This window comes from Lacerta agilis, chromosome 12 (assembly GCF_009819535.1).
Source record: "Lacerta agilis isolate rLacAgi1 chromosome 12, rLacAgi1.pri, whole genome shotgun sequence".
NCBI lineage: Eukaryota > Metazoa > Chordata > Lepidosauria > Squamata > Lacertidae > Lacerta > Lacerta agilis.
In genome coordinates, this window is record NC_046323.1 from 36,344,370 (window position 1) to 36,360,879 (window position 16,510).

Here is a 16,510-nt window from a genome sequence, read left to right on the forward strand (position 1 = left end):
AGAAATTCATTTGTAAGTAGCCCTCCCTAAAAAATATTCAGAAACAGCTTCCATTACTTCACCAACCAGTAAAATACATTACACCATCAAATACAATTACTTGAGAAAATCTTTGTGAAAAAGATTAGGGGGAAAATGCCATTGGACTAAAGCAAATGAATACTTCTGACCACCTTCTGTGATGTCATGGTCCTTGTGTAAAAGCATATCTACACTTTGGAATGGTCTAGTTTTGCTGAATACATTTCAATAGTTACTATCTAAAGTTGCATGATACACATGTAGAAAAACAGCTTTGATCCATGCTGGTTACATATGCTCATCAATTTTAAAAACTTTACCTGCTGATTTGAGGCAATGCAGAAAACCTTCAATAGTAATTAAGAGTAATTGATCTTATTACTGTAAAATTTATTCAATACTTTCACTGCCAGAACTCACATACATACTCTGCATTTGAGCACATATTACATTTTATGTAAATGAGGAAAGGGAGTGATTAATTTAAAAAATCATAATGGCAGCAAAGTCTTCTATTAACAAGTTCTGCGACAATACTTGACTGCAATGAATAACAAAACTAATTTTTTTTCAACAACAAGAGTGCTAAAGCTTCTTCATTATTCCATAGCAAAACCCAAATCCCCCAACAAAGAAAGTGACTGAGAAAAATAAAATATAACAACACTATCAAGGGTGAAGGGATACACAATAAAGTATATTTTTAAGGAGAAGACTGAAACCAACAATTCTAAACAGTTTGTGAAACTAAAAGATTCCTGAAACTAAACATTTTTTGTACTGTACTATGCAGCGCATCAGGTTGTGCACCTAACCAAGATGCAGCACTTCAGGTCTGACGTTTCCTTATTACAGGAGAGCAAGAAAAAGCTTGCAGCACAGGAGGGGCTTCCTTATTATTGGCTATATGGAGGGAGTGCCTTGGATACTCGTGTTTTAAGAGTCCATAAAACTCCTACAAGCGCCCAATGACTAAAGGTCATTTCCTATGTGCTACCATCCTCTTTCTTCTGGTGTAAATCTGGAAGAGCTGAAACTAGTAATGATATTGATATACATTAACCTTTAGCAAGGAATTTCCTTTCCGATTCTTCCTTGGGAGAATGAGGACTCTGAGTTCTTTGCTCAGTTTTAGAACCAAGAAGTGTCTGCCTTATACTCAGGGTCTGACGAGGTGTTTTGGGAGATGGCTCAGTTTTGCCGCTCGAAGCACTGAAAAAATAAATTATATTATTCATAAGCAGAGGGCCAATGTTTCAGATCAAATGAGCTATTAAACTGCAACATGACCACTTACCTCATCATTGTGTTGTATTCTTTAATTCTCCCCCTAATTAGGTCCCCGCTTGTGACCCCTGCATTCTGTAAAATGAATTGAGAAATATTGTTCAGACCCTGCTTTAAATAACTGAGTTTATCTAGCCCCATTCAGGAGACAGTAAACCATAAGAAAGACAAAGTAGGATAACTATAAGCTCAGATATGTGCAAGCTTCATGTACTCACACACATCCCCTTCCTGCAAGCAAGGAAACACACCAGGAACCTTAGCTGACCATTGCTACATCCAAACTCAGAAACCACAGCTAGTGGCTTCCAAAGAAACTATGATAGATAACCATGGTTTAAACCTGACTTCTGAATTCTGGCTTGTTTCGTTCATTAAGCTAGGATTTGGTCGTGCATACATAGTCGATGTATGCAACACATTTAAAAAAGGAAAAAAAATGGTGGGCAGGGAAGACACAGGAAGGGCAGAATTCAGTGTATAAAGATGCTGTGCGTCTTAAACCAGGGTGCCCACCAGATGCTGGGAACTATAACGCCTATCACCCCAGCTAGCATTGCCAATGGGAGTTGCAGTCCGCAACATGGAGGGCACCAGGTTGGCTACCCCTGCCTTGAGCATGCATTGCTATTACACACTGAATTGCAGACATAGCTGAAAACATCTGAAAGAAAGAAGTAATTTTACAAGCCAAAGCACTGAGGACAAAAATCTGTAAACAGTATACCCTTATTCTGAATTGCATTTATCTTCAATTAACTTTAGTGACTAATGGTTCTTAAAAATCACAATTGTACACTTATCTGCCTACCAACCTACACAGGCATTGCAACAGCTGTGGAAAACGGCAACACCTTCTCTTCATGCTCTTATGACAAATCCTCTCCGGGAACAATCATAGTATTCCAAGAAACAGAGCAGCTCAAAACTGTGACTAACACCTGTGTAAAAGATCTCCAACTATTCATATTCACATCCGCCCACCACTGTGTGTGTGTGTGTGTGTGTGTGTGTGTGTGTGTGTGTGTGTGTGTGTGTGTGTCTATTTTAAGTGCACTATTCTTATAAATCTATTCCACATAAAACACATTATCTGCAGATTCACATTCAATGCAGTCCACTTTTACCAGACCCTCTTCTTGGCTGCTATTAACAACTGATAGTGTCAGAAGTAGCCTCAATGTTCATGAGTAATGGATGCACAACAGTGCAATCCTATACATGTCTACTCAGAAGTAAGGCCTGGTTAAGTTTAATGGGAGTAACTTCCAGGTAAATGTACTAAGATTGCTAGTCCGAGAGGAGTAATGTTAGGACTCTGCACCCTGTTCTCTGCTACAATTTTAAAATATTTAAACTTCAGTATTGGATGGCATTTTCAGATGTGCAAAAGGTGTGGGTGATAGCCAATTAAATTTGGGTTTCATAGCAACAGGGTACTTCATATGGAACATTAGATCATTATATGGAAATTCATCTATGATTTAATCATTCACCATTAGAAGTTACATACACCAAAAATGATTAATAAGAACAGGAAGGAAAAGCACTAATTAGCATAAATTCATAAAAAACTGCAATCTATACATACTTATCTTGGAGTAAGTATCACTGAATTCAGTGGGACTTACTTCTGAGTTAGATATTCATAGACTTGCACTGTAAAAGCAGTTTAAGTACAACCAAAAAAGCAGTTTTAAATAACAGTTAGCTAAGCTTGAGTAAAAGTAACCGGGCCTACTTTTTAACCAGTCTAAAGTAGTTAAATAATTTCAATTTTCTTAAAAACCACTTCCCTTGGCAAATGGTATTGTTGTTAAAGAGGTCAAACAAAACAGTTTTCTCCTTTCCTCAAAAGATTTCAAGATGGAGGAATACATCATACACTCTCCATATTATCCTCACATCTTGGTGAGGCAAGGTAGGCAGAGAGGTGTTGACTGGCCCAAAGTTATCCAGAGCTTCTTGGCCGAGTTAGGACCCACACAGCACAACTCTATGCCATTTTACTCTAAAGTAAGTCTCATTGTGTTTACTTCCTGGTAAATGTGCACAGTACTTCTTCCTTAAGACAGTTATCTTACTTGAATAACATGTGCAATTTTTCAGTAGTAGTTAAAAATGAAAGTTCAACAGTTTTCTCTACTTTCTCTTTCAAAATATTCTAATTAAGACTCTGACCCTGGCACTTATCTGTAAGTCAAGGACAAGGAACATGTGCCGCTCCATATGTCAATGGACTTCATCAACCCCAGACAGCATTGTCAACAGACAGCAATGCCAATGATGTAGCCCAACAAACATTCGTATGGACACAGGTCTCCATCCCTGTACCCCTATTTCTCTTACTGACTGATTTGATCTGAGTTTACAGTGTGTTAACACAGAATTATTTAAATAATAGGACTGTTCTCCATAGGGGATTAAAATAATAGTAGACTAACAATGATTATTAAAATAATAAACATTGTTAGTCTACCTACTAACCACTAATAAAACTAGTTAAGCTGCTTTTTATAATGCAGTTGTAATTGTGAACCACCCTGGGATCTTCAGATGAAAGGGGGTATACAAATCTATTAAGTAATAAATAATAATAAATTCAATGCAGCTACATGCAAAACCGTTGGGCTACTGCCCATCATTGAAAGAGAAAGTGCATAGCATTAAGATGAAAAAACCTATGCATGCCATCAAACTTTAATTATACTTCAGTAAACACCAGCTTCTTTCAGGTCAGTAGAATGTCACCATATACATTTGGAAGACTCACTGGCGGAGGAAGAGGAGTGCAGGGGGAGCGCACTGCCCCTGGCAGTGCGATCCCGGCAGGGTGCCATCGTGGCTCCCCCCCGCCACCGCCCTGGGCACCCTGCCCCCACAGGCAACGCACCCCTCCCCCAGGATGCGTGCCAGCCCCGCCCCGCCCCGCCTGCTGTCCACCCCACCCCAGGGCTGGAGCATGAAGCTCCGCCACCGGGAAAACTAGTTGTGCACCCTTTGACAAAGTATGTAACAGACAATAGAGACGAGAAAGAAAGACTTAACAAGCACACCACCTCATCATTTAAGTTGCCATTTTCTTGTATAGCCTTAATCCATGCTAGCATGTCATCTCTGTCTTCAGCCTGAAACAGGTATTCGCAATCTGACGTGGTGAGCCGAAATACATGCTTCCTTTTCGTATCGCTGTACGAAATGTCTATCAAACAAGCATTGATGCTGATGGGCTGCACCTCCTCAGAGGACAGAGTTTGATCTTTCTTATCCTTGTACAAGTATAACGAGCAACCTTTCAGGACCACATGCATCTGTTTCCATGGCCGGATGCTCCCACTGACTCTCTGGAAAATATGAACCAGCATTATTGTTGAATAAAGTAAAATGGACAGACAAGGTGCTTTGCAGAAAACAAACGACGAGTCCTTAGTCTGAAGAGCTTTAAGTCCAAATTCAACAGTAGGAGAGAAAAGAGAGGAAGAAGCAACCTCTGACTAGCCTCCTAGGCATTACCTTTTGAAAAGCTATTCTGAAACAAATGGCTGTGATGTTATACAGCAGTGATTCTCAAACTTCCTACCCCCCGACCACTTGCAGAGGGTCTTGGTGAACCACTTAATGATTATTCTGCACCTTTAGCAATTGTAACGTGCTGCACAATTTTTAATCATATTTTAATGGTTCTTTTATTTCTTATACTGCATTTTATTGGATTACAATTCATATGTCATAGCACTTTAATGGTAATACAATAAAATATACTGTAAGAATTTAAAAACCATTAAAATGTGAATAAAAATCAATATGAATATTTAATGTTGACATGTGGTGGACCACCTGAATGAAACTCACAGACCACTGGTGGTCCACAGACCAAAGTTTGGGTACCCCTGTTGTACAGAACACTGTAACATGTGCAAAAATAAATAAGTAGACATTTATGCAACCACACTACTTTCTGACAGATTCACTGACTGGCTGCTTCTTAAATACTTCCCTAGCCAAACATGACAGTTTCCTTGCAGATGTATGAAGGAGTGCAAAATATACAAGCAGTACTTTTACTGACACCACTTCTGGACATTTCATTTCCGGACTTAAACTCTTTCTGGCTAATTCAGCACTGCTGGCAGCCTGGAGAATCAGCAATGTGTTCTTACTATGGAGCATAGAGAACCTGACATGCAAAAGTATTCCCCTGATTTCATTAATGTGCCCTAGGTTCACTCTAATTGCCAGAGGAACAGAACACTGCTGCAAGTGTATGAAGTCTGCATGCTTCAATCATATTTGGAAATACAGTCTCAAATACATCCTGATAGCTGCTGGGAACATTTCAAGAACTGTTGAAAGAAAAGCAAACAAATATCTAGCCCTCTCGGCTTGCAATGAAAAACCTGCAAACACATGAGTAGTTTCTAGTAAAAAAAACATACGGACAAGAAGGCATCTAAATAATTAGCTACACAATTTGTATTTACTATTAGCTGTATGTTAGGGGAAAGCAGTACCTTTCCCTTCTCTGTGCCTAGCTGTCGAAAATGAAGGCATCCTTCCTTGGAGACATCACCGATGACCTCTGAAGAAGAAGCTTTTCTGGACCCTGAGTTTTCTGAAGATGTTTGGCTGTCTGGGGCCTAAAGAAAACACCATACTGCATCAACTTTGCAATTAAAGAAACATGGTATGATCAACCACCTCTGTACTCACTGGAACAATACCTCTTCTTTCTTTTTTGGGCAGGAAGGTGGATGCAAGGGACAGGTAGCTAACATCAGCTGCACAGTAAAATTATTTAGCATCTTGTTGCTGCTAGTCTCTGCATGCCCCCATTTTGCCTACTATCTTCAAGAGGGACAGATGGGGACAAAGCATAACCAGTCACTGGCGAGCCCCATTATGTCCCTAGACCGGGGGGTCAGCAAACTTTTTCAGCAAGGGGCCGGTCCACTGTCCCTCAGACCTTGTGGGGGGCCGGACTATATTCTGGAGGGGGGGAAATGATGCAAGAGCCCCACGAGCCCCGGTGGCTGTTACCTGTGTCTTGCAAGTGGCAGGGGCTGGCGGCAGTGGGACGATGAGCGGCGTGTGAAAGGGCTCCGGAGAGGGGGCTGCTTAAAATGGCAGCCGCTAGAACGCTGCTGCTGCTGCTGCTGCTGCTGGCACCAACAAAGCCCAGGCCCCTTCCTCCTCTAGGCAGGGCGGGGAGAAGCCAGGAGGAGGGAGGGAGGAGGCGCCGCCGCCGTGTGAGAGGGAAAGAACGTGTGCGCTGGAGATCCACGTGATGATTCATGGACCATCCGTGAGCCAGATCCAGAAGACAATTGGGCCTGATCCGGCCTGCAGGCCTTAGTTTGCCTACCCATGCCCTAGCGTAGACCAATCCTAGCTCACTTGTATCATACATATAGGTGGCTGCAGTGCTTAAGCTGGCTGCACACATGATTTGGATACTGTGTCATTGTACCACATATCATCCAGATATATAGGAACATAGGAAATTGCTTTAAACTTAGGTCAGAATATTTATTCATCTGGTACAGTATTGTCTACAGCACTCCAGAGTTACAGGAAGACAAAAGAGTTTTCCATCAACTACCACCTGGTCCTTATAACTTGCAATAACAGTGATGAAACCTGGATACTTTATGCATGCAATACATTGGCTCTGCCCCCAATAGAAGGTCTCTGCAAGGTATCAGTATCCAAAAATTCAACGTAGTAAAGCAATTCCATTAATAAAGCCTTTATCCTCACATACTTTTGTTCACCATAATGTTTAAACATGCAACACCATCACTGGGTACTCTTATTTTCACAGCTGATAACAATGTTCTTGAATAAAGAGCTACTGACCTTAATTCCCTTTAAGCTAGATACATGCTTTATGGACCTGTAGATGGAGAGTAGATATTAAGTGTCAACTTATCTGGATGCACACTTGGATACAGCATATATTCACAGATGCACTTAGGTATTTTCTTTCAGGACTTACATTTTTCCTTCTCGATAGTCATCCAGTCCTTCATCGTAAGATTTGGACCTTTCACTTTTTGCAGGGAACTGACCATCCAGAACACTAGTCCTGATAGATTCTGTAGTCAAAACAAATGCATATCAATTTATTTAAAAAGCAAACAAACACCACCACCACAATTCATCAATGGATTAGCTAAAGAAGCCTTGACAGCTGTGACTTACCATGGTCATGGGATAGTTGGCGCCGAAAAGGGACAAGAGAGGTAGGGCTAGGAGGAACTGTAGCAATGGTGGGAGCTCGTGAGGCAGATGCTGAAATAACAGCAGAAGCCGGAATGTGGGCGATATCATGGTCAGTACTGGGACTAGCTGGCTCATCTACAAGGCAATACACAGCAAATTACTAAACATTAGAAAGTGTCAATTAATTGGCCCAACTTGGGATAATTAGATGTAGTATGGTGCCCCTGTGCCCTTACTAGAGATACCAACACAACACCTCTGTGGCACATACATTCTAATGCCATTCCAGGAGAGAGAGGAGAAAAATGATTAAAATAGTTTGCTGCACTTTTGAAGAGGGGAAAAAACCATTTGTGTGTGTGTGTGGGGGGGGAATTAATTAAAGAATACATACAATCTAATTCACATTATTAATGAGATAACTGAATTAAAGGCAGAGAGAAGATTGTTGCATTTACAACACAGCTGGAAAAAGAAGAAATGTTAAACTGAACAAAAAATGTACTATTGCAGTGTTTTGTTTCTTCATGAAATACATTTTTCACAGGATTGCTTATAAATCTAACTACATATACATTTGTCAATACAACAAATCTTTTTTAAAAAAAATCTATCAAGTCATTTAAGTGAAACTTCAATTAAAATAAACTGGAAATAAGCAAAACAAACTACTTGAAAGTTACGCATAAATAATCAAAACACACATTATAATTAATCTCCAGGCAAAGAAGGGAAATTTTTGTTATTTTCACAGAAAGCCTATGCCACTAGCATATATGCACTAGCACAAGCACACCCAATGATCCTGTTAAAATAATCAGTTCAGATTCACAGTGCAAGTTCTAGTATGTCAAAAGTTGCTACTGCTACATACCAATTATCACTTCCAGTAATTGCTGATATAAGTTATCACAGTCTGTACATATCCAGCACCTCGTAGTTTCTAGTGCCACAAGAGTCATCCTGCAGCAGTCAAAAAAGCCTAAAGATCTTGAGATTCTCAGATTTGCAAAGATGCAGACCAGGCACGTATTCTAGAAGATAATATTAAGCCTGATCTATGAAATTCCAGAAATAACAAGATAAGCAGTTTTCCTAAACTTTCAATGTACAGGACAAAACTGTACAGCAACCCAGAGCACGAGCATGTTGCACTCTGATCATTAATATGTATTGATTCTAGGTGCTATGCATTTTAATACGCTGTTCTTCTGAAAGGCCCATTGAAATATGCAATCCTTCACAAACAGAGGTTTATTCTTTTCTTTGAATGAACACATCAGCACGTACTGCATTGTGTTTTCAAAGCGTAATTGATGGCTCTGCTTTAAGGAGGCAGTGCCTGTAGCATCCAAGTTTGGTAGTACATGCACATACAAGCACACAGACTTCTTCAAAATAATAATAACATTTTCGATAATAGAAAGACTTAGCTAATTCTCTGACACCCCCCCTTTAAAACATTGAGACATTGCAGCAAGCAGTTATAGATGGGAGCATGGTGTGACAATGCAGACTAAACACTTCACAGCTAAATATGTATTTTCTTCCTAATGATTAGAAAACTAGACACTTTAAAAGAAGCTGAATAATTAGCTTGTATTCATACAACTGTCACTTATTAACAATGATTTTATTTCTGAATAATTATTAAAAGCAGATCTTGAAAGCAAGATGCATTGTAGCATACATCCATACTACTACTACTACTACTACTACCACCACTAATAATAATAATAATAATAATAATAATAATAATAATAATAATAAATATGCTGCCTATCTGGTTGTCCCAGCCACTCTGGGCGGCTCCCAACAAAGTATTAAAAACACAAGTAAACATCAATTATAAACTTCCCTATACAGGGCTGCCTTTACATGTCTTCCAAAAGTCAAATAGTTCTTTATTTCCTTGGCATCTGAAAATAATACCACCGTATTTTCCGGCGTATAAGACGACTGGGCGTATAAGACGACCCCCAACTTTTCCAGCTAAAATATAGAGTTTGAGATATACTTGACCGCAGATTCTCCACCTGGCGTATAAGACGACCCCCGACTTTTGAGAAGATTTTCCTGGATTAAAAAGTAGTCTTATACGCCAGAATATACAGTAATAATAATTTTATTATTATCCAAGTAAACACATTCTCCTCATTAATTGTTCTTTTTTTAAAAAAGGTTTTGGAAGAGCTGTATTTGGAGTTGTTTTGGTGCCCCAGATTCCAACCAGAGTAAAAACCATTTCCTCTCGTACCCAAGAATTAAGGTAATGTGTGTCTAAGAAACAGCATGATTTCCCAGAGTACATGACATTTATCTTACAAAAAAGAGCTTGTGAATCCCTGAAGAATTTGGAGCGGTTATGTCAAGCTTGAATAAATGTCATACTATTAAAATATCAAGCATTCATTTTACACTGAGCCAACTTCCTATAAACAACTTCAATGCATTTTTTCACGTGCTGTTACTAGTCAGACAACTAAAATCACACACATACAACCTCTCCCCTCTATTTTTTAATAGGAAGGAAAAGATTAACAGTGTTCACAAAATCACGCATTTGCACTGTCAGGCAGGACAGCATATGGTGCAGTCAGCTGATATGCACAATCTTGACAGAAAACACTGCCCATTTGTTCAGGGTGTATGTAGCAGGACTCCTGCAAGGGGCTTCACTGTGTGGCCAGTCTGTAAGGTAGTGTGAAGGATGTGAAGTCACAATAGAGGAATTGAAATCAGAATACAGTTTAGAAAGATAAGTATGCTTCTGTTATTTTCAAGGAATCCTCAAAACTTCCTAATACAGTAGTAAACATGACAAATTTGCCTAGGCATAGTCTTCTAATTGAATCACACTAAATTTTGCTTGATGTATCTTAATGCAGTAAAATAGGATGCCAGAATCAATTTTGCTTTGGTACTTGAATAATATTCCAGCAAGCTACATCATACACAGCAGCAAACAGCTATTTCAGACGGTCTGCAGCGATATCAACAAAGCGAAGACACAAACATCAAAAACAAACTTTCATATATTGTGGAGTAATAATCTTTCATACTACTGCCTTGAATTTAACATCCACTCATAGCTAAGCCTCAACTCTGCAGAGCACCAAATGCCAATGTGAACTTCCTGCCAGATATATGTTTTAGAGTTCAACATTATGGCCAGGATCCAAAGAACTGTGCAACTAGTTCTGAATACCCAAGGGCCTTTGATCTCCAGGTTCATGAATAACAGCCATTCATACTGTATTGACAAACCATTCATGACACTTTAAGGAGTTTTCAAAGCAGTAAGCAATATGGCACAGAAGCCTGCTATTTGAAGGGGGGGTGTCAGAATTTTTGAGCCATATGAGCCTAGACTATATAATTTTGAACATGAAGACATTGCTACAACTCTTGAATACAGAATCATGGAATTGTAGAGTTTGAAGGGACCCCAAGGGTCATCTAGTCCAACCCCCGGCAATGCAGGAATCTCAACTAAATCATACTTGACAGATGACCACCCTCTGCTTAAAAACCTCCCAAGGTGCAAGCATCAGTCAGAGGTAATGTAAGAAATGGACATAAGGTGTTTTGTTCCTGTTATCATTATTGATGTATCTTCTTTCATGTGAGCCTCAAGACAATTTACAAGCATGCAAAAAAAGGCTTAAAAACAACACAAGTAAACATGCTGGAAAAACACAACAAAACAGAAATGTCTTCAACCGTTTAAGTACAAATAATGGGTGCCTGGTGTATATCAGAGTGATAAGTGTTCCACAAAATGGGGGCAGCCATACTGAAAGTCCTGCTCCAAGTTGCTGTGCAATGGACTTCTGGTATTTTGGATACTTCAAAGAGATACTCATTCAAACTACAAGAAAGAAGATTCCACCTAAACATTAGGAAGAACTTCCTGACAGTGAGAGCTGTTCGACAGTGGAATTTGCTGCCAAGGAGTGTGGTGGAGTCTCCTTCTTTGGAGGTCTTTAAGCGGAGGCTTGACAGCCATCTGTCAGGAATGCTTTGATGGTGTTTCCTGCTTGGCAGGGGGTTGGACTGGATGGCCCTTGTGGTCTCTTCCAACTCTATGATTCTATGATTCTACTCTGCTGCAGAATACAGTAACCTACTGTAAGTGGTATGGAAGTCTCTCAAGTAACTTGGTCTCAAGCTGTACAGGGTCTTATGTGTTAGTGCCAAAACCTTGAACTTGGCCCAATAGCAGGCAGGCAGGCAACGCAAAGCCAGCAAACCATGTGTTATATTGCTGGTGGCTGTCTGCTACCATAGGCAGCCTGTCCATCATATTCAGTATTAGATGAAGCCTCAAGGGTAGTCCCACAAAGAGCACACTGCATTAATCCAACCTTGAGGTTACCAATGCATGGACAACTGTGATTCAGTGTTACAATCAAGCACAAAGTCTCATAATACCACTGGCATCTTACAGTTCATTCAGGCGGAATTTAATATAGATAAATGAATGAAACCTGGATCAGCAATAGGAGATATTTTTTTATCTCACACCAGAGGGGCACTCCGTTGTCACCCAAGACAGATGGATGCTAACAGCCAACAATAACAACAGCAGGCCCAATCAATACCTGTTTACTTGGAAGTCAGTTCAACTGAACTGAACGGGAGTTACTCCAAAGTAAGTATGTTCAGAAATGCAACCTTATATTCATTATTAAACATCACAGAAATGACAATGATTCATGGTAATTAGTTTACACTCAAACTTTGAACATTTGTTTTATTATTATTGAACAAACCCTTTTTAATATAGCAGGATCATATTATATTTGAAAATATTCTTGCTGAAAATGCAAGAAGCAAAGTCTGTATCAAAAAGTTGTGGTTGATATTAGAAATAATTGCTTTAAAATTAGCAGGAGCTTTTAGGGGTTATAAGCTGCTGAAAAGTCTAAAAATGGTAGCCAACTAAAATTGATTCAAGTACTATTTTCATCATATTAAAAAGGAGGAGAGAAGAATCTTGGGCACAAGCCAATTCCATTAAAAATCAACATTCCAGGCATTTGACAGATTATGGCAAGCTGGTTGACGGCCTATTGGATGGAATGTTCTTGCAGCTGAAGCTTTTGTTACTTTTCTACTGGGTTTGTTATCGGTTATTGGAATGGTTTTTATTGAAATGTATTGTTTTATAAACTGTGTCTATTAGCACGTGGCGTTGATACGCCTCAGTACTTCTTCACTTGCAATGGGTGCGTGGCAAGTTTGCATCTTCAGACCCTTCGGCCCTGATGACATCATGGAGACATGTCTTGGACTAGGTAGATGGCAGTGGCAAAGCTGTGTTTACCACCTGATTCTAAGGCACTCTAGAGTTCCAGTTGGATTTGGGCTAAAAGGGAGGTGAATGAGCAACCTCTGCTGGTCTTAGGGTTTCTTCTGGGCTAAAAACTTCAGCCACCCAAATTTCAAAACCTCGCTTCCCAAGGTATATGATATCAGGGATTTTTCCTGCAGCTGTTTTTGGAATATTTTAAAAATCCATGGAAACTACTTCTCCCCATGAATCCTTGCAGCAAAGATGATGTGAGGATCTGATGGAGTGCCTACAACCAGACAATAGATTTTTAGGGAAAGAAAAGAGAGTGGTGCTGCCAGCAGAACTCCTTAACATTTGTTTAATCCATTATGAGCCAAACCCAAACTCTAAATGATGTTTGCAGTTTGCCTCATAAAGGAGCCAAGTTATTCCCCCAATTTGGATCTGCAGTGATATCACTAATTGGAAGTAAAAGAGATTCACATTTGTATGATGAAACCACAATGCCAAGCTTCTGCCACCTTTCCAAAGGGCATACTAGTTAGACTAGTGGTCCTTTTGAAGAGAACATTGAATCTTTCGGTCCTTATTTCCTTTTTTACCTCTTAGCTACAGGGATTGCATTTTCCCCACCTAGAGGCCACAACTTTGTGGCAAAATTATGGTTTGTTTTTTGGATTACTAGCCATTTAAATAAGTTGTTGAAATCTTTTCAGAATCTTTTCTAGTAAGACACACACACACACACACACACACACACACACACACACACATTAACAGCAGCACAGTGGCTAAGAGGCTGAGCTGAGATGTGAATGACAGAATGCCTGAATCAAATTATCACATCTGCCATGAATTAGGGGTAGGCTTAGGCAATAGACCTTCTCTCACCTTCAGCACAGAATCTGTAATACTGGAAGATTTTTACCTTTTTAAATTAAATGTGCTGAGAAATTAATCAGGACTACCTTTGTAACTTTTTAGTCAATCAAAATTTGTTTGTTGCAATGTAAACACTACTGAGTTCATTTTTGCAAATCATTTTGTACATGTAGAAGCTGCTATTAATATTCTTATTAGTTTGGCTGCAACATTTAGTCAATCCATTGGCCAAATGAATCAATTAAAATATTTGGGTCAGCAGATGTTTTAAAGGAGATTCTTTAATGGTGCTTATCTTATGAAAACTGCAGGTGGCAAACACTATCTCCTACACTTTCTCCTCTGAGAGAATGGGATGTGACCATTCATGCATCACCTGACAACAAAGAAAATAAACTTTTTTCTCTTTAGAACTATTGCTTATTCTCATGTTCAAAAATATGTAGATGGGGCAATATTGTTTCGTTTGTTATTATGCTATGTATTCCTCTGTATATCACCCTGTCATATTTGGATTAAAGGTGGTATATAAATTTAATAAACATAAAAATAATAATCAATTAAAACAACAATGGTTTATTTAATTAGGTGATAGTCTCAATTATATACAGTGGTACCTCTGGTTACGTACCTGATCCGTTCCGGGGTGCTGTTCGCAACCAGAGCGGTGATATCACGCATGCGCGGAATCACACTTCTGCGCATGCGTGACCTGCGCAGAACGCTTCTACACATGCACAGACTGCGCAGAGCGCTCCTGCGCATGCGGCAAAACCTGGAAGTAAACACTTCCAGGTTTGCCGCATTCGTAACCCGTGCCATTCGCAACCCGCAGCGAATGAAACACGAGGTACGACTGTACTAGGTGACTGCGATTCAATGAACCATATTACTTATTCCATGCACTCCTGAGACTTTGGGTTTCTCTTTCTTAAATTTATTTGCCTGCCCACCTCTATCCCCAGTGCCACAAAACAAATCACTACTAAAGCTCAGGGAACTTATCAAAAGCAGTTTATTTTTGTTTATTTTTTTATTAAAGATTTTCTTGATTTACAAAGGTGTGTGCAATGTCTCTTGTATTTTTTCCATGTAACATTTTTACAAATCAGTTTTGGTTGTTGAGACATTAGGAAGAGATGGGGGAAAGAGGTGGGTGGGGTAGGGAGACAGGTGGGGTGGGGATGTTTTTATATGTTTTATATTTACTTAATATATGTAGGGTTTGGTGTCAGCGTCATTTGTGCAGGTTCTCTGTTGTTTGCTTGTGCTCCTTTGGTGGTGAGAGAGGTCAGGGTTGGCGTAGGGTGTGATTGTTCATGTGTGGTTGGCTGTGGTGATATTTGGTTTCCTGTGTGAGTGGGGTGGGTGGGTGGGTGTTTTTGATCAGGCTAGCCATATTGATCTGTATGCTGTCAGTAGATTTTTGTCGTTGTCTTGTTGGGCTGTGTGTGATGAAGGGGAACCATACCAGGGTGAAGGTGTCTTCTTCTGTTTGTCCCCGTGTCTGTTTCAGCTTACTGGTTAGTTTTTCAAGTAGGGCTGTTTCCCATACTACTTGGTACCATTGGTCCATGCTTACTCCTGACAGGTCTTTCCAGTGTCTGGTTATGATGTTTCTGGCTGCTGAGAGTAGATGGGTTATGAGTTCTTTGTGGTGTAAGTGGGCATTATTGTCTTGGAAGATGTTTAGTAGGACCAGTTCTGGGGTGATTTCTAGCACTTGCTTGGTTATCTTACATATTTCTCGTATGATTGTTGTCCAGAATAGTTGGATTTTGGGGCACTCCCACCACATGTAGAAGTATGTGCCTGTGGAGGTGCACCCTCTCCAGCATTTTGGTGAGGTTCCTGGGTGTATTTGTGCTAATTTTCTTGGCGTTAGATACCACCTGTAGGTTAGTTTTAGGGTGAGTTCCTTTCTTTTCATTGACATGGATTTAAAGGGGGGGGTTAGACCACATTCTGGTCCATTGCATGGGGTTGATTTCATATCCTATGTCATCCTTCCATTGTTTTTTGATTGTGTCTAGGGAGCTCATGGGATTTTTGAGTAGTATTTTGTATACTGCGGATACCATCCCTCTGCCGTGTCCCTTTGTCATTAGGATGAGGTTTTTGAAGGTTGTCAGGGGTCTAGTTGCTGCTGATTTTACTGCTGGATTGTTTAAGAGGGCATGCAATTGGTGTTGTGCTAGCCAGGGCATTTGGGTGTCTTCTAATTTGTCCTGTATTTCTTGTGTTGACAAAGGTTTGTTATTTTTATAAAAGTCTATTAGCGATATAGGCCTTTGGATTGCCAGGTTTTTATCAAAAGCAGTTTATGGCATGGGAACTACTTTCCAAAGGAAAACTTTTTTAAAAAAATCCCATTGAGGATGTCTAGGGGCTTAGCACATCTAAGTAGCTCCCTGGATCCAAACCAAACTAAATAGGCCAAGTTAAACTAGCACTTACAGAAAACTATTAAAATTCTTTAAATGGTTTTTAAAAAATCATTAAGGCCTCCTAGAAATAAAATACATCACAGCAAGGTCTAAAAAGGGTTTGGGTTGGTAGCAGCAATCAGGTCAGCAGTGACGTGTGGTGCTGTGACTTTACTGTATATTTAATTCTTCGCATATCTAAGATTTTGCAGAAATTAATAATGCTGACATAAGATGCACCTGGTGAGGTGGGGGATAGAGGTTAGTAAGAGGTTACTGCCTCTGAGGGGAAAACATGTACTGGGTGGAATTGGCCATCTAGCAGCTGAATGCCATCACACTGCTATTCCAGCCATCTACTGTTTTCAGTATA

At 39.8% G+C, this 16,510-nt stretch overlaps 1 protein-coding gene across 8 annotated transcripts in view; it reads right to left on the reverse strand.

Moving 5' to 3' along the window:
• ARHGAP21 (Rho GTPase activating protein 21) overlaps positions 1–16,510 on the reverse strand; it is a 104,943-nt gene that overhangs the window by 10,574 nt on the left and 77,859 nt on the right. For 7 of the 8 annotated variants that reach the window (XM_033165096.1, XM_033165094.1, XM_033165093.1 and 4 more), the window contains 7 exons: positions 7,510–7,665; positions 7,304–7,403; positions 7,165–7,201; positions 5,820–5,945; positions 4,368–4,652; positions 1,319–1,383; positions 1,085–1,233 (listed from right to left, as the gene is read on the reverse strand). In XM_033165096.1, the coding sequence (XP_033020987.1) occupies positions 1,085–1,233; positions 1,319–1,383; positions 4,368–4,652; positions 5,820–5,945; positions 7,165–7,201; positions 7,304–7,403; positions 7,510–7,665 (918 nt within the window). The remainder of the gene's footprint in view (positions 1–1,084; positions 1,234–1,318; positions 1,384–4,367; positions 4,653–5,819; positions 5,946–7,164; positions 7,202–7,303; positions 7,404–7,509; positions 7,666–16,510) is intronic. The other variant, XM_033165097.1, reaches the window with a different exon arrangement.